At 41.1% G+C, this 17,798-nt stretch overlaps 1 protein-coding gene and 1 long non-coding RNA gene across 7 annotated transcripts in view; one reads left to right on the plus strand and one right to left on the minus strand.

Annotated features, from left to right (window-relative positions):
- Positions 1-21: 21 nt before the first annotated feature.
- LOC136312271 (uncharacterized) lies at positions 22-3,954 on the plus strand. Its single transcript, XR_010726915.1, has 3 exons — positions 22-143; positions 2,645-2,828; positions 3,164-3,954. It is a non-coding gene; the product is annotated as an uncharacterized lncRNA (long non-coding RNA).
- A 2,285-nt stretch (positions 3,955-6,239) lies between these two features.
- Positions 6,240-17,798, minus strand: part of OCLN (occludin) — a 60,285-nt gene continuing 48,726 nt past the window's right edge. For all 6 annotated transcript variants that reach the window (XM_066241847.1, XM_066241827.1, XM_066241855.1 and 3 more), the window contains exons 7-9: positions 16,909-17,080; positions 11,816-11,857; positions 6,240-9,685 (exon numbers count right to left, since the gene is read on the minus strand). In XM_066241847.1, coding sequence (XP_066097944.1) covers positions 9,584-9,685; positions 11,816-11,857; positions 16,909-17,080 — 316 coding nt within the window. In that variant the 3' untranslated portion in view covers positions 6,240-9,583. The remainder of the gene's footprint in view (positions 9,686-11,815; positions 11,858-16,908; positions 17,081-17,798) is intronic.

Genomic DNA, 17,798 nt, shown 5'->3' on the forward strand with positions numbered 1-17,798 from the left:
TGAAGTCCTTCCGCTGTGAGCGGTGGCAATACAGAAACGTTCCGATGGCTTCAAGTGGAGGGTTTCGGGCCAGGTGTTCCGAGTCGCGGCAACTCTGGAGCTGACTTAGGAGTGCAGGGAGGAACCTCCAGACCCCCTTCCAGGTAACGAAGAGGCGAGGAAAGCGTCCTTCGGTCTTAGAAGGTCGGAGGCCCGTTAGCTGTCGCCCTGGGAACTGAGGAGCATGATTTTGTTTTATTATTTTTTTTATTTAGTGAGAGAATAGACAGAGAGATTCTCGCATGCGCTCCAACCGGGATCCACCCGGCAAGCCCACTAGGGGGCGATGCTCTGCCCATCCGGGCCGTCGCTCCATTTTATTATTTCTAAAGGTAGGCATGAAGAATTCAGAGCACAGCAGCAGCAGCTAAATCAGAACCTTGCTATGCAAATTTTTGGGACACCTCTGCAGCTCCTGCGGTTCATGCAACAAAAATTTTATTGAGCACCTACTTTGGGCCTGATATGAGAAACTGACAAAACATCTTGGCATCATGGAATTTCCTTCTACTATGGAGACAGTTATAAAGAAAAACATAAGCTTGACTTAGGGTGGTCAGGCTTACACAGATGATGTATTGTAGTATTGTACACCTGAAATCTATATAACTTTATTAACTACTGTAACCCCAATAGATTCAATTAAAAAAAACATACTCTATCAAATGGTGATAGTGGCATAGAGAAAAATAAAGCATAAAAAGGGGAAATGGCTGCAGTTTAAAATAACCTGGTCAGAGGAGTCCACACCAAGATGGTTTTGCCATGATTAAATGAGGAAGTTAACCACACTGATATTGGGGAAGATCTCTCCAGGTAAAGGGACATGCAAGTTAAAGGTGGAAGAGCATTGTGTGTTTGAGGGGCTGCGTGGGAAAGCAGAGGATAAATGGTGGTCAGAGAAATCAGAGAGGTGGGTGGCTCTGAACATCGTGAGAACGTGAGAACGTTGGAAAGATGATGATTGCTTGAACTAGTGTAGTATGGCAGTGCAGCTAGTGAGAAGCGATTTTATTTGCAATCTTGATTGGGTCTGTGTTATGAACAAGGAGCCAGTGACTCCAAACGTTTTTAATTGAGCAACTGAAAGGTTGGAGTTGCAATTACTGAGAGGGTGGGGAATGAGTACGATCAGTTCAGTTTTGGAAAAGTTGTTTGAGATGCCTGCTAATGCATATGGAATTAAATACTAGCATTTCCCATGCTACAGAAATGGAGAGGCAAGGCACTCCCAGAATATCTGAAAAAAAGGTTAGCCCCGGGAGATGAAGAACAGAAAGGAACTCCTTCCTCTCTGTTATCTGTATTGCATTATTGGCACCAAAATCTTCACATGTATTCTACCCGTCAAAAACATAAACAGAAGACATCCTGCACAGTAGTGTAAAGAACAGACCTGAATTTAAAATCGGACTCTGGTCTGATTAGCAACTGCAAAGTTTACTCTTATCTGTATAGATTTTAGTTAAAGATTCTGACTCAACTAGAAATAATACTAAAGCAAAACAAAACCTGCATAAATCCATGGTAATCCCTTGCCATGATTATGACACAATATTTTAATTGTATACAAAGTAACAGAATAAATTATCTAACCTAGCCAAATGTTTCAACTTGTAAAACTAAGGGACAGCTGTAAAAGAAGGGAACAATTTATACTTTGCCCACAGGTGGCTGGACATAATCCATCGAGTTAGAAAATTTTTTTCTTTTTTCTTTTTTAAATTAATTTTTAGAGAAGAGAGAGAGTGAGAGAGAGAGAAGGGGGAGGGAGGAGCAGGAAGCATCAACTTCCATATGTGCTTTGACCAGGCAAGCCCAGGGTTTTGAACCGGCGACCTCAGTGTTCCAGGTCGACGCTTTATCCTCTGCGCCACCACAGGTCAGCGAGTTAGAAAATTCATGAACAGCTCAGCCAGTTGAATCAAGCTGAAAGTCAAACTGTGCAACTTCAGACTGGGAGAGGTGAACCTGCCTATTCCCATACCTTTAGATGGAACTTAATCATTTGAGAGACTCCTTAAAAATCTCCAGAATTGCTTATAGCAGTATCTAATAATCTCTATTTTGATATATAAACTATTCTTTTAAAGCATTTTTTCATCATTTATGAAGTCACAATGCCAAGCCTAATGCAGTTATGTCTCAAATTCAGAATTTACACCCTAAAGCCGCACCCAACACAGATGAAGCATGTAGGGGATTGGGGGGATAAATAAACCTATAAGACACAATTTGCTTTTTAAAAGGTTGTTTAAATAGTTTCACCTTCTGGCTTTGGGAAATAGATGTAACTGGCCATATTTATTATTTACTTTCTGACAAGGACTGGTCTAAGTCACACATTAACTACCTTTATATATTAGGTGCATGTTGTTAATGTTCAGGGTTTCATGAAGAGGAGCTGCAAAGGAATAAGGCAGCAACAATACTGCAAATGGAGGAACTCAATCTCTCCAGGATTGAGGTGCCTTGGAGAGATCAGCTATCCAATTTATTAAAAAAAAAAAGTCATCTTGTGTAAGAAACTAGCAAGCAGAATGCAGTGTACAATTTTATTATTTAGTTTTGCAAAACTGATTAGATTGCTCTTGCCCTTTCTGAGACATACCACCACACCATCTGCTGTCTGATTCCTGACCTGCGGAAAGCTCCAGTTGGGCCAAACACCCATGTCCTTGGGCCTTCCCTGGACGCAACTGCCTTCAGTCATGTATGCTTGGTCTCGACCTTCACTTCCTCAGGATGGGAACAGAGAGTCACTCAGTGCTTTGGCTTTCCTCCAACAGGTACAAATATCTCTCTTTCATATAAGCAAAATGAGATACAGTAAGGCTAAGTAATTTGCCCAAGGTCACACAACAAACAACTGCTGGAGGGTAAACCAAGAACACCTGCAGGAAAGAGCAAGCAGGTCAAAGGCGGATTTAACTGTGGGTGCACTGGGCGCGCGCCCTGGGCCCTGACTTCTGAAGGGCCCCGCAAAACCCCAACTTTACATTTTTTTCTAATGACACCAAGTTTGGTTTGATATGTGCAATTTTAACATGTTAATAGTACATAATATTTTTTATTTATTTAAAAATATGGTTAACATGTATTTTTATTTTCCCTTTTTTTTAAGGGGCCCAATATTTTCTTCTGTGCTCGGGGCCTCAACTAATCTTAATCGGCCTCTGAAGCAGGTCCTTTGACAGCAACTAGTTTTGGAACACCCTTCTACATCGGTTGCAGTCACACACGCATCAAAACAACAAGCCTGACCAGGCAGTGGTGCAGTGGATAGAGCATCATCATACTAGGACACAGAAGACCAAGGTTCGAAGTCCCAAGGTTGCCAGCTTGAGCATGGGCTCATCCGGCTTGAACACGGGCTCACCAGATTGAGCGTTGGGTCTCAGGCATGAGTGTAAAATCATACACATGACCCCATGATCACTGGCTTGAGCAAGGGGTCACTCACTCTGGTAGAGCCCCCTAGTTAAGGCACATAAGAAAAAGCAATCAATGAACAACTGAGGTGCTGCAACGAAGAATTGATGCTTCTCATCTCTCCCTTCCTGTCTGTCCCTCCCTCTGATTTTGTCTCTGTCAGGGAGGAAAAAAAAAGTTCTGCCTGATCAGTAATGGCACAGTGGATAGAGCATCGCTCAGGGATGCTGAGGACCCAGGTTTAAAACCCCAACCTTGCCAGCTTGAGCACAGGATCATCCGACTTACGCGCAGACTTACCAGCTTGAGCATGGGGTTGCTGGCTTGGGTGGGGGATCATAAACAGGATCCCATGGTTGCTGGCTTGAAGCCCAAGATTGTTGGCTTGAGCAAGGGGTCAATGGCTTGGCTGGAGCCTCCCATATAAGAAACAATCAATGAACAACTTAAGTGGTTCTCATCTCCCTCCCTTCCTGTCTTCTCTCTCACTAAAAAAAAAAAAAAAAAAAAAAAAAAATTCTGTGTCCATGTTTTTTTGTTTTTTGGTTTTTTTTTGTTTTTTGTATTTTTCTGAAGCTGGAAACGGGGATAGACAGTCAGACTCCCGCATGCGCCCGACCGGGATCCACCCAGCACACCCACCAGGGGGCGACGCTCTGCCCACCAGGGGGCGATGCTCTGCCCCTCCGGGGCGTCGCTCTGTTCTGACCAGAGCCACTCTAGTGCCTGGGGCAGAGGCCAAGGAGCCATCCCCAGCGCCCGGGCCATCCCTGCTCCAATGGAGCCTCGGCTGCAGGAGGGGAAGAGAGAGACAGAGAGGAAGGAGAGGGGGAGGGGTGGAGAAGCAGATGGGCGCTTCTCCTGTGTGCCCTGGCCGGGAATCGAACCCGGGACTCCTGCACGCCAGGCTGATGCTCTACCACTGAGCCAACCGGCCAGGGCCTCCATGTTTTTTTTAACTCCAAAATGGCATTATTTTAACATAGTGTTTTTAAAAGTACCAAGATACTTGGGCATTTTTCTTAATGAAAACTATTCCCATTAGAAGAAATGTTAATATGAAACACAGAAGTTTCATATTGAGAGGGATGAGATAATCTTCCATCTAATTTATTTGAGCTTTCACATGAGAAGTTACATGGTGAGGGTAGCAGAACCACGAGCTGCCAGGAGATTGAGTTTGAATTCTTATTTCTTCACCTGAGCCTTCAGAAATATCCAGTTGAGATACTTCCAATCCAATGCTGAAGGAAGAACATTTTTATGTTAGGAACTGCCCCCCCCCAAGTCTAAGATACCTGAAACCATGATTAAAGCACTCTTTTGCCCAGACCCTTCTTTACACATGCATACCCCCATTCAGGTCATTACAGATACCTCAGGTATTTATACGAAAACATTTCATGTTATTAAAAATACTTAAGCCTGACCAAGCAGTAGTGCAGTGGATAAGAGCATCGGAATGGGACGTGGAGGGCCCATATTTTTTAGTTTGAGGCTCAGCCTGACTACAGGATGGCATATACAGCTAGACTAGATATAGCTAGTATAAATAGGATGCCTAAGTTTATGTTGATAAGGGGTAGGGCATGGGGAGGGGGATTCACATGGTTAGGGCTAGTGTTAGGGCCAGGATGGGGGCAATAATTAATATTGAGATGGATGATGTTAGAGGTCGAAGGGGTTCTTTAATAAATAATTTTACTGCATCTGCCATTGGCTGGAGTAGGCCGTAGGGTCCAACGACATTTGGGCCTTTTCGTAGTTGTATATATCCTAACACTTTACGTTCTAATAGGGTTAGGAATGCTATGGCTAATAAAATAGGTACAATTATTATTAGTAGGGTAATCAAGAACATTTTGTTAGGAAGAGGAGTTGAACCTCTGGTTATAAAGGTTTAAGTTTTATGCATTTACCGGACTCTGCCACCTTAACAAACCCTGGTCTAGGGGTGATTAGTTATATGCGTTATCAGATTAATATTATGGTATCTATTGGCTTGAGGGCACGTGAATGAAGTGGGCCCTGCCTCTCTTGTCCTTTCGTACTGGGGGAGGCCTAGGATAGATAGAAACCGACCTGGATTACTCCGGTCTGAACTCAGATCACGTAGGACTATTAATCGTTGAACAAAGGAACCCTTAGAAGTGGCTGCACCACTAAGATGTCCTGATCCAACATCGAGGTCGTAAACCCTATTGTTGATATGACTCTTGAACAGGATTGAGCTGTTATCCCTAGGGTAACTTGGTCCGTTGATCAATTTCTTGGATCAATAAATGATGATATTATTTTGACTTGTAGGTCTAAATATTAATCACTCGGAAGTTGTGTTTTATTCCAAGGTCACCCCAACCCAAATTGCTAATCTAAGTAGAGTTGTGTTAGATCATGTCGATTAGTGTTAGTTCTCTTTAGATTAGTTAATTAAAGCTCCATAGGGTCTTCTCGTCTTATTATATTATCCCCACCTCTTCACGGGGTTGCCGGCTTGAGCACGAACTCACCAGTTTGAGTGCGGGATCATAGACATGACCCTGTGGTCACCACTAGCTTGAGCCCAAATGTCTCTGGCTTGAGCAAGGGGTCACTTGCTCTCCTGTAGCCACCCAGTCAAGGCACATATGAGAAAGCAATCCATGAATAACTAAGGTGCCACAATGAAGAATTGATACTTCTGATCTCTCTCCCTACCTGTCTTCCCCTATCTGTCCCTCATCTCTGTCTCTCACACACAAAAAAAGTACTTAAAATGCACTCAAAAATTAAAATAGGACATTTTATTAACATCACACATAGCAATTCCACCTTATCCAACCCATTAATTTATTAACAAAGTTAAGTTAGAATGGGAGTATAGAACCTAATAAACATTCCTAGTTTAGTCGCATGCTTGAATATGACAACGGACCAATTAATCCATCAGATCTTTAGTTTTCTTTACTGTAAAATGAGAAATGGTTGCAAGTCAATAGACTTATAAGAAATTAAATTATTTCATGTAACTTTTATTATAAATAGTAATAGACAAGTTTGTTTCAAAAAATACAAAGCATTTATGACAAAACTAGTATCTGTTATTTCTGGGTGGTGGGTACAAGTATGTTGTATTTTCTGTATTTCTTTAAATTTTTCAAAATACAGATCATGTAAAGAAATCACTTTATGCAGTGAACACTTATCAAATGGATTGCATACTTCCACAACAAATTCTTGAACAATGGTATATATAGCAGAAAGCCGAATGTAGACATAAGAATCACAGAAGGTCAGAGATGGATGAGATCTTTGAAACTAATTTAAACCTCTTATTTTTCAGTGTAGGAAACTACTTGAGTAGCTTTTCAAAATTATATCCAGCTAGTTAATGCCAACCCCAACAGATCCTGGCTTCTGAAGTGGTCTTTAGGAAGTCCCACATTTGAAAAATGATTTTCGTTTTTATTTCAAAGTCCAGTTTTATGGCACAATTTTACAATGCATACTTATGCTGTTGAATTTCTACATTCAGCTGAGTAGGTTTTAACAGAATACTGGCAGGCTTGCCTTCATAAACTAAGTACAGTCACTTCCAAGAACAAGAGTTAAAATTTTAACACACATAGCCTGACCTGTGGTGGCGCAGTGGATAAAGCCTCAACCTGGAATGCTGAGGTCGCTGGTTCAAAACCCTGGGCTTGTCTGGTCAAGGCGCACACAAGAAGCAACTACTAGTTGATGCTTCCCGCTTCTCCCCTACACCTTCTTTTTCTTTCTCTCTCTAAAATCAATAAATAAAATCTTAAAAAAAAATTTTTAACATACATGGAAATCAGTTAAATTGCTCAAGAGAGTCCTTACCATTTGGTGTGAATCCAAAAGGTATGAAAAGGCATAGATTATCTTTAGTTGTAAGTAGGTAAAGCACATGGAAAATTAAGAATTTCTTCAATTTGAAGAGATGAATCACTGTTATAATGGAAACATTACTTAAAATTTTATCTTTGGAAAATGATTCAGATTTGTATACAAAAATTATGTGTGGGCAAAAAGGGCTCTGTAATAAATCTGACAGTTCAAGGCTGATCATAAATTCCTACTGGGGCAGTTCGTGGTGGGCTGTCATACCCCAGGCATATAACTTTACTAAAAGGTTTCTTTTTGCCTTAAGCAAGCCCTGTTTATTGTCCTGTGCTTCTAGGTTAACCACCTTTGAAATGCCAGAGTAATTCTCTTTTTCACACCCCTCTGAAGCATAACCACCCTCAAAGGAGCATATAATCTTTCTACTGTGCTTTCTCCCACCTTCATGTAATCTTCCTTATGTTCCCTTCTTAATTAAAAATGTAAAAAACAAACTGCAGGCCCTCACCTGGTAGTTCAGCTGGTTAAAGTGTCATCTCAATACAGCAGAGTTGCACGTTCAAGCCCTGCTCAGGGCACCAACAAAAGAAAGATAAAAACTGAAAAACTGTAATTCTTGGAGCATTTGAGACCTTGCTTCCTGACCTGTTGTCAAAACATCTGGCTAAAAAAAACTTAAAACTTCTACAGGTTTGGACATTTTTTACATTGACATACTTACCTGTCCGAATTGCATACTAATGATTAATTTACAGATTCTTCAAAATATTTTCACAAAATAAGTTCTAAACGGGGGGGGGGGGATAATCACAGTTAACTTTGCTAGCAACATGCTGGGTATTACCAGTTAATTTTACTTTAGTAATAAAAAATTTACATTTAAAAAATGTAGCTCGGCCCTGGCTGGTTGGCTCAGTGGTAGAGCGTCGGCCTGGTGTGCAGAAGTCCCGGGTTCGATTCCCGGCCAGGGCACACAGGAGAAGCGCCCATCTGCTTCTCCACCTCTCCCCCTCTCCTTCCTCTCTGTCTCTCTCTTTCCTTCCCGCAGCCAAGGCTCCATTGGAGCAAAGATGGCCTGGGCGCTGAGGATGGCTCTATGGCCTCTGCCTCAGGCGCTAGAATGGCTCTGGTTGCAACAGAGCGACGCCCCAGATGGACAGAGCATCGTCCCCTGGTGGGCACACCGGTGGATCCCGGTCAGGCGCATGCGAGAGTCTGTCTGACTGCCTCCCTGTTTCCAACTAAAGAAAAATACAAAAAAAAAAAAAAGTGTTGAGATTTAAGGGCACCATTTGAAAAATTTCATGTTTTGTGTGTTGGTTTGCACAGTTTAAAATTAGTAGCACTAACATCAAACAGGTATATTATAGAAAGAAAACACCTGATTTAATACCTCATAAAATATGTACAGAACTTGAACATTCCTGTAAGATACGTTTCAAGTCACAACTGAATTATAAATGTAATCAGATACTCTGATATAATGAAAAAGCCTAGTTAAAAAAAAAAAAAAGAATGTAAACCATAAAAGATGAAAAAGTATTTTAAAATATACAACACAATTCTAACCAGTGGGTTTAAATTTTGATTTTTAAAAAGTAAATATATATTTACAATCTTTAAATTTCACAGTGTGTTACTTTTATATGATATTTATTACCAAGATGACATAAAACAATAAAAAGCTCTTTTAACTATTTATACACAGAAAAAAAAATCAACAAGGAGATGGGAAGAATGCAGTATCTATAGTAGCTAAGATATGCATGGCCAGGGACTTTACTAATGGAGTCATAAAACAGACTTAACCGAAACTGCAAGCTAAGAAACAAGCAGTTTCACTTCATTGCAGGGAACCATTTTCCTTATCTGAAAAGGAACAATTGTAAGTAACAGTTACATGAAAGGGAGGATTCCGGGAGGATTAAATGAGATCACCTATCTCATGCCTAGGGTATGAAAATTCATAGCACAGTCCACTCAGCAACCTTTCTTAAAGGTTTAAAAACCTCAAAACAGTTCTTCATACAAGAACCAATGTTTAAAGCATAAAATCCTTACTTGGAGTGTACAGCCCAGTTGATTATTAAAAGCTACAGGTATTTATAAAATGCTTCAATACCGATAATATTCCAGTTACCAAATCTTTGCAATGATCACAAAGGTTTGGCCTCTCTGGTTAGAGTCCAAAGTCATTTTGCATTCTGACAACATTGTAGAAATGTCAGGTATTTCTTCATCTCTCAAACAATGTGAAATCTGTCTTCTATGTTTTCTGTCTATCATAATCTCCAACCATCTTCTTGATGTGTGACAATTTACTCTTCAACTGCTTACAATAATTCCTCTTACTTTTGTAATCTGCAGACTAAAAAGGAAAATAAAATGAACCAGGTAAATTTAACAAAATAAAAACGAGTTATGTGTAGCTGCTGGGAAGGCAAAGGTTAACCAAAAAAAGGGCAAAATTAGTCATATAGAATTGTTGGGAATGTTAAATGAAATAAGATACATAAGGCACCTGGCAGTATTCAACCAGATAGGCAACTGATTCTCTTTGCTCAACAGTATCTTTTAACCCAAGTTTTACAAAGGATACCTAATTTCTAATGATTTGTAAAGTAACAAAAAACAAACTAACACACATCATCTAAAAATTCAGGAAAACAATAAACAGGTGATATCAGTTGATTTGGGAAACAGGAACTGGGAAAATGGTGAATGAGACAGGAAACTATATATGCTTTTAAACTCTTGTATTTAAAATCATGTTTTGTAATTTTAAAAAATTTAATAGAATATTTTAATTTTTATTTATTGATTGATTTTAGAGAGAAAGGAAGGGAGAAATACTGACTTGTTCCACTTACCATATTTTTCACTCCATATGATGCACTTTTTTCCCCCAAAAAATGGAGGGGGAAATGCCCATGCATCTTATGGAGCAAACAATACGGTATTTTATTAAATATTTTAACACACCATTTGGTTCAGAATATTTATTTTCTTATTTTCCTCCTTAAAATCCTAGGTGTGTCTTATGGTCAGGTGCGTCTTATGGAGCAAAAAGTATGGTATTTATGCAGTCGTTATTTGATGTTCCCTGACCAGGGATCGAACCTGCAAACCTGTAACCTTAGTGTATTAGGACAATACTCTAACCAACTGTGCTACCCAGCCAGGCCTATAAAATCTTTTAAAAACAAAAAATCATTTGCCTGACCTGTCGTGGCACAGTTGATAAAGCATCAACCTGAAATGCTGGGGTCACAGGTTTGAATCCACGGGCTTGCCTGGTCGAGGCACATACGAGAAGTCACTATGAGTTGACACTTCCGCTCCTCTCCCCATCCCCCACCCCATTTCTCTCTCTCTCTCTCTCTCCCCCTCTCCTCTCTCTAAAATCAATAAATGAAATCTTTAAAAATAAATAAATAAAAACAAAAATCATTTAAGTCCAAGAAGACTGATCACGGCAGGTGTTGGTAAGGATATGGAGCAATAGGAATTTACAGTATTCAGTGGGAATATAAAATGGCACCAACCAGGAAAGCTGTTTGACAGCACCTGCCCAAAGCTGGACATGCACTTGTGTAAAGACCCTGATATTTCACTCCCCGTGTATACCTAACAAATGTGTGCGTACATGCATAGACTCTTACAAAAATGTTTGAAGCTGTATGAGCATAAAAGCCCCAACCTGGGAACAACCCAAATGCTCACTAATGATACAATAAATGAGTAAGTTCTGTTTTATTCACAACATAAATAAGCATCAATGAGCCACAGACACATGCCAAAACATGAATGACTCTCACGAGCACAGTACTGAGCAGAAGAAATCAAACATAGATGGTTTCATTTATATAAAGTTTAAAATTAATCTATGATATTAGAAGTCAGAGTGGTGGTTACCTCTGGGAAGAAGGTAAAAATTGGAAAAGAATATAAGAAGGCATTTTCAGGGATACGAGGAAATGTACCTCTTGATCTGAGTGCCAGGTACAAAGGTATGTAGTTGCTTTGTGAAAATTTACCAAGTTGTACACATATGATATGTGTACTTTTCTGTATGTATACTTCAACCTTTAAAAAAGTTTTAATCCCTGGCCAGGTAGCTCATTTAGTTAAGAGCGTCATCCTGGTATATCAAGATTGTGGGTTTGATCCCCAGTCAGAGCACATACAAGAATCAACCAATGAATGTATAAATAAGTGGAACAACAAATTGATGTTTCCCTGTCTCTCCCAAATCAATTAATAAAAATTTTAAATTAAATTAAAAAATAAAAGTTTTTTAAAAATCAGTATTGGTTGTAGTTGGAAACAACTGAAATTAAGCTTCCAAGTTCTCAGTTATAGTTTATCTTGCAATTATTGGGCCTTTTGTCTGTAATCAATGCAATGCATGACAAGGTATTCATAGTCAGTCTAAAAGTTAAAGGAAAATCACTTAATAGAAAAATTCTTCGTCACTGAACCTTACTGGGATACTTACTCCTTTGACTTGCTTCAGTCTATTGTATTCATCAGCAGCAGCCTATTAATGAGAAACACAGGAAGTATGTTTAATGAGTCATTTCCTCTTTTAAAAGTAACAGTACTGCCTGGTCTGTGGTGGTGCAGTGGAGAAAGTGTTGACCTGGAATGATGAGGTTGCCGGGAGGTCGCCAGATTGAAACGCTGGGCTTGCCTGGTCAAGGCACATACAAGAAGCAACTACTACAGGCTGATGCTTCCTGCTCCCCACTCCCTTCTTTCTCTCTCTTTCTCTCCTCTCCCTAAAATTAATAAAATTAAAAAAAAACAATAACAATATTTATGCTATATTTTCAAGCTAAAACTGCCAAAAATATAGGAAATTAAAATAATAGTCCTTTTTTTTTTTTTTTTAGTGTGCATGTGCAAGCACGAGAGAAAGAGAGAGAAGAGAGGGACAGACAAGGACAAACAGGCTGAAAGGGAGAGAGATGAGAAGCATCAATTCTTCATTGTGGCATCTTAGTTGTTCATTGATTGCTTTCTCTTATGTGCCTGGACCGGTGGCTCCAACAGAGCAAGTGACCAGCGACCTTGAGTTCAAGCCAGAGACCTTGGACTTCAAACCAGCAACTGTGGGATCATGTCTATGATCCCAAGCTCAAGCCGGCTACCCCAGAGTCTTAAAGCTCTTAAAAAACTATGGTCAAAAAACAAACAAAAAAAACTATGGTTAGCAAGAGACCACAAGAAGCCAGTGAAGAGAAGTTGATATTATTTCTTTTTTTAAAAAATAAGATTTTATTTACTCATTTTAGAGAGGAGAGAGAGAAAGAGAAAGAGAGGGAGAAAGAAGAGGGAAGGAACAGGAAGCATCAACTCCCATATGTACCTTGACTGGGCAAGCCCAGGGTTTTGAACTGGCAAACTCAGCAATCCAGGTTGATGCTTTATCCCAGGAGGGTCCCCAAACTTTTTACACAGGGGGCCAGTTCACTGTCCCTCAGACTGTTGGAGGGCCAGACTATAAAAAAAACTATGAACAAATCCCTATGCACACTGCACATATCTTATTTTAAAGTAAAAAAACAAAACGGGAACAAATACAATATTTAAAATAAAGAACAAGTAAATTTAAATCAACAAACCAGTATTTCAATGAGAACTATGCTCCTCTCACTGACCACCAATGAAAGAGGTGCCCCTTCTGGAAGTGGGGCAGGGGCTGGATAAATGGCCTCAGGGGGCCACATGCGGCCCACGGGCCGTAGTTTGGGGACCCCTGCTTTATCTACTGCGCCATCACAGGTTAGGCGATGACCTTCCTTCCTTCCTTCCTCCCTCCCTCCCTCCCTCCCTCCCTCCCTCCCTCTCTCTCTCTCTCTCTCTCTTTCTTTCTTTCTTTTTCTCAAGCTGGAAACGGGGAGGCAGTCAGACAGCCTCCCGCATACGCCCAACCGGGATCCACCCGGCACGCCCACCAGGGGGCGATGCTCTGCCCATCCGGGGCATCGCTCTGTCACGACCAGAGCCACTCTAGCGCCTGGGGCAGAGGCCAAGGAGCCATCCCCAGCACCCGGGCCATCTTTTGCTCCAATGGAGCCTTGGCTGCGGGAGGGGAAGAGAGAAACAGAGAGGAAGGAGAGGGGGAGGGGTGGAGAAGCAGATGGGCGCCTCTCCTGTGTACCCTGGCCAGGAATCGAACCCGGGACTTCCGCACGCCAGGCTGACGCTCTACCACTGAGCCAACCGGCCAGGGCCGACATTATTTCTTAAGTGCCATTCACATAGGTAGGTAACTTTCTGTTCTGCTGTCTCTCATCTTTCCCTGTGCCAGTCCACATGCCCTGTTGACATCAGAGAGGTCTCTTGTAAAGCACAGCTCTGATCTCTGCATTAACTTCTCTACTAATCTAGTCTCCTACCTATCCAGTCTTAGCACCCATCATTTGCGATTCCTTTTAAAAATCAAGCATGTTAATGCTTCCAGATTTCTACCATGTTCTTATGCACACCTCCCCCATTTTTTCTGGACAATGTCTAATGGTTACCTCTTAGAGAAGCCTCTCCTAAGCTCTTCAGGCCTTATTCCTCCTCTGAGCAATTAGCTACAATACTTTATACACATAATGTGAATATGGCATTAGCCACATTGTCTAAGCTATTATAGATGTCAGTTTCTTTCTTAAGATATGAGCTCTTTCAGAGGTGACACAGGATTTTATTTATCCTTCTAACTTCAGCACTTCTACATCAAGGACACAATAATGATTAGGAAGTGTTTCCTGAATTGATAAAGGTTTATGACAACACCATACAAAAGCCATAAAAGGAAACAGCAGTTAAATCAAACTATGTAAGAAGTAAATGCCTCAAAACTGAAAAGCGGATTAAAAATGATAAATAGTATTTTAAAAAATGAATATGAGGTTCCAATAAATAAATGATATGATAAAAAATAATTTAAGTACTAATATCTCAGACACAGGAGTAATTTTTTAGGTACACTAAGTATTAGTGAAATGTGGGTCAAATGAGCCCTCTAGAGTACCATTAGCAGGAATGCAGTTGATTTCATCTTTCCGGAGGGCAGTTTTGCAACAAAAATTTAAATGTGTCTAACTTCTGACTCAGCAATTTCATATTCTGAAATTTGTTCACGCTAGATAAGCAGACAAGTACACAAATGTAGAAAGGTTCACCAGCGTTATTACTGGTATTACGGGGGGTGGGGGGAGTATGTGTGTGGGGCAGAGAGGGGAAGACATACCTGAATGTCTATTCACAGAGAATGACTCTTAAGTGAATTACAGTACAACCATAGAATAAAAAATTGTGTAGCTATTTTTAACACATAAGAATACTTTTTTCAGTAAGTAGATCTTTGTTATTGATATGAAAGAATAACTGCAGGCTATTATTGAGTAAAGAAAAGGCAGTAGGCCCTGGCCAGTTGGCTCAGTGTAGAGCGTCGGCCTGGCATGCCGATGTCCTGGGTTCGATTCCTGGCCAGGGCACACGGGAGAAGCGCCCATCTGCTTCTCCACCCCCCCCTCTCCTTCCTCTCTGTCTCTCTCTTCCCCTCCCGCAGCCGAGGCTCCATTGGAGCAAAGATGGCCCGGGCGCTGGGGATGGCTCCTTGGCCTCTGCCTCAAGCGCTAGAGTGGCTCTGGTTGCGGCAGAGCAACGCTCCGGAGGGGCAGAGCATCGCCCCCTGGTGGGCAGAGCATCGCCCCTGGTGAGCGTGCCGGGTGGATCCCGGTCGGGCACATGCGGGAGTCTGTCTGACTGTCTCTCCCCGTTTCCAGCTTCAGGAAAATACCAAAAAAAAAAAAAAGGCAGTATATATGGAGTACCAGAAAGCTTTCAAAAAGAAAAACCTCCGCCTGCCCTGCAGCAGCGCGGGATGGAGCGTCAACCTGGAACCTGAGGGTGCCGGCTCACAGCCCTGGGCTTGCCCAGTCAAGGCACATATGACAAACAAGCAATGAACAACTAGAGTGAAGCAACTATGAGTTCTTCCTTCTCATTTTCCACCTCCTCTCTCTGTAAAATCAATAAATAAAATCTTTAAAATGAATACATAAATTTAAAAAATAAGAAAACCCTCCACAATGAAGGAAGTACATCAAACAGACAAAGGAGGCAACGGAAAGTGTTTCCAAAGGTCACAGCTATACAAAATAAAGAAGTGCTCGATTATAAACCAAAGTATAAATAACATATCTATGAGTCCATACTGATATAAATGATTGATTAAGTAAATTTAAAAACAGAAGAAGTGACATATCTCTCATGCAGAATTCTAAATAATTTGTGTTGGTACACAGCCCATTAGAGAGCTGGAACATAATTCCCCATTCCTTAAGTGACTGATGCATTGTGACTTCCTTCCAAAGAGTACAGTATGGAAGGGGGAATTAAAAAGGAAAGAGTAACTTTACATGGTCAAATACTACCTTAGTCAGGTGACCAAGAAAAAAAACGAACAATAAACTTTTCCCCACATAAACTATTCTTGAGTAAAAAAGCAGGAAAGATATAAGTAAAACATGCCCTATTTCCCCATGTATAAGACGCACCTTTTACAAAAAATTTGGGGTCTAAAAACTGAATGCGTCTTATACAGTGGTTGTGGCATTTCAAACACTACAGATGGAACTGAAGATGAGGCAATATATGAAGACAGTGATTCGCCTGACCAGGCAGTGGCACAGTGGATAGAGCGTCAGACTGGGATGCAGAGGACCCAGGTTCGAGATCCCGAGGTCGCCAGCTTGAGTGCGGGCTCATCTGGTTTGAGCAAAGCTCACCAGCTTGGACCCAAGGTCGCTGGCTCAAGCAAGGGGTTACTCGGTCTGCTGAAGGCCCATGGTCAAGGCACATATGAGAAAGCAATCAATGAACAACTAAGGTGTCGCAATGAAAAACTGATGATTGATGCTTCTCATCTCTCTCTGTTCCTGTCTGTCCCTATCTATCCCTCTCTCTGACTCTCTCTCTGTCTCTGTAAAAAAAAAAAAAAAAGACAGTGATTCGTCATCAGACACAGATGAGGACAAGCTAATTGATGGGAGTTATGACAGTGATGAGGAATTGTATGAATTTTATGATGAATAAAACTTTATGTAATACATTTTCCCCCCAAATTTCAGGCCCCAAAGTTAAGGTGCGTCTTATACGCACCTAAGGGGAAATGCAGTATATGATGATATGATGATTCCTTATAAAAGACTATGTGTGTCTAGGTGTACTTCAATATGAAAGGGCTATTTTAACAACTAATATTTTGATAACCAGGTAGTCACACAAATTTACGCAATTCTGTATTCTTTAAGTTGTTTATGGAAAGAATGAACTGGGTATATAAATAGAAAAACTGATAAAGCTATCTTCTTTTAAATAGGAAAGGATATATGTAATTCTTAACAACAGCAAACTCTTCAGTTTGGAAAGAATTTCACCCAACATTCAATTTCAATTATTCTTCAATAAAATTACAGTTTGGTAATTACCGGCAAATTCTATATCAACATCAGCATAAAGTATACTGTATTTCCATAGATCAGAATAAAAGCACATGTAATATATAATTATCGGGTTTGACTTTACCATGTACTCTTCACTTTCTTCTCTATAGTCATCCAATTCTTTATCCAGACGAGAGAGTTCTTTATTGATCTCATCAAGTTCTGCTTGTAAGCGTTTATATTCCTGCAGACCAGTGTCAAAGCTTCTCTTATAGAGTTGTCTTTGTTGATCTGAGGTGATAGGTGGATATTCCCTAAAAATTGAGTGGAAAAATAATTAATTATGTATCCTTAGCAGACATAAAACCAGTGTTTCTTCCTCAAAGATAACAAAACTGATGGGATATGAAGAATGACATTCTTGTTTTTTTTTTTTTTTTTTTTCCATTTTTTCTGAAGCTGGAAACGGGGAGACAGTCAGACAGACTCCCGCATGCGCCCGACCGGGATCCACCCAGCACGCCCACCAGGGGCGACGCTCTGCCCACCAGGGGGCGATAATCTGCCCATCCTGGGCGTCGCCATGTTGCAACCAGAGCCACTCTAGCGCCTGGGGCAGAGGCCACAGAGCCATCCCCAGCGCCCGGGCCATCTTTGCTCCAATGGAGCCTTGGCTGCGGGAGGGGAAGAGAGAGACAGAGAGGAAAGCGCGGCGGAGGGGTGGAGAAGCAAATGGGCGCTTCTCCTATGTGCCCTGGCCGGGAATCGAACCCGGGTCCTCCACATTGTTTTCTTTTTGTAGCTTATGGGGAGACTAAGAAGGATTATACTTTACACATCACTGAACATTTTTTTTAATTAAAGAAGGGGAGATAGAGACAGACACCCATATGCACCCAGACCGGGATCCACCCAGCAACCCGTCTAGGGGTGATGCTCTGCCTGATGCTTGCAACTGAGTTGTTTTTAATCCCTGAGGCAGAGGCTTGTTGGAGCCATCCTCACCACTCAGGGCCAAAGCGCTTGAATCAA

The sequence above is a fragment of the Saccopteryx bilineata genome, chromosome 1 (genome assembly GCF_036850765.1).
Source record: "Saccopteryx bilineata isolate mSacBil1 chromosome 1, mSacBil1_pri_phased_curated, whole genome shotgun sequence".
NCBI classification, from domain to species: Eukaryota; Metazoa; Chordata; class Mammalia; order Chiroptera; family Emballonuridae; genus Saccopteryx; species Saccopteryx bilineata.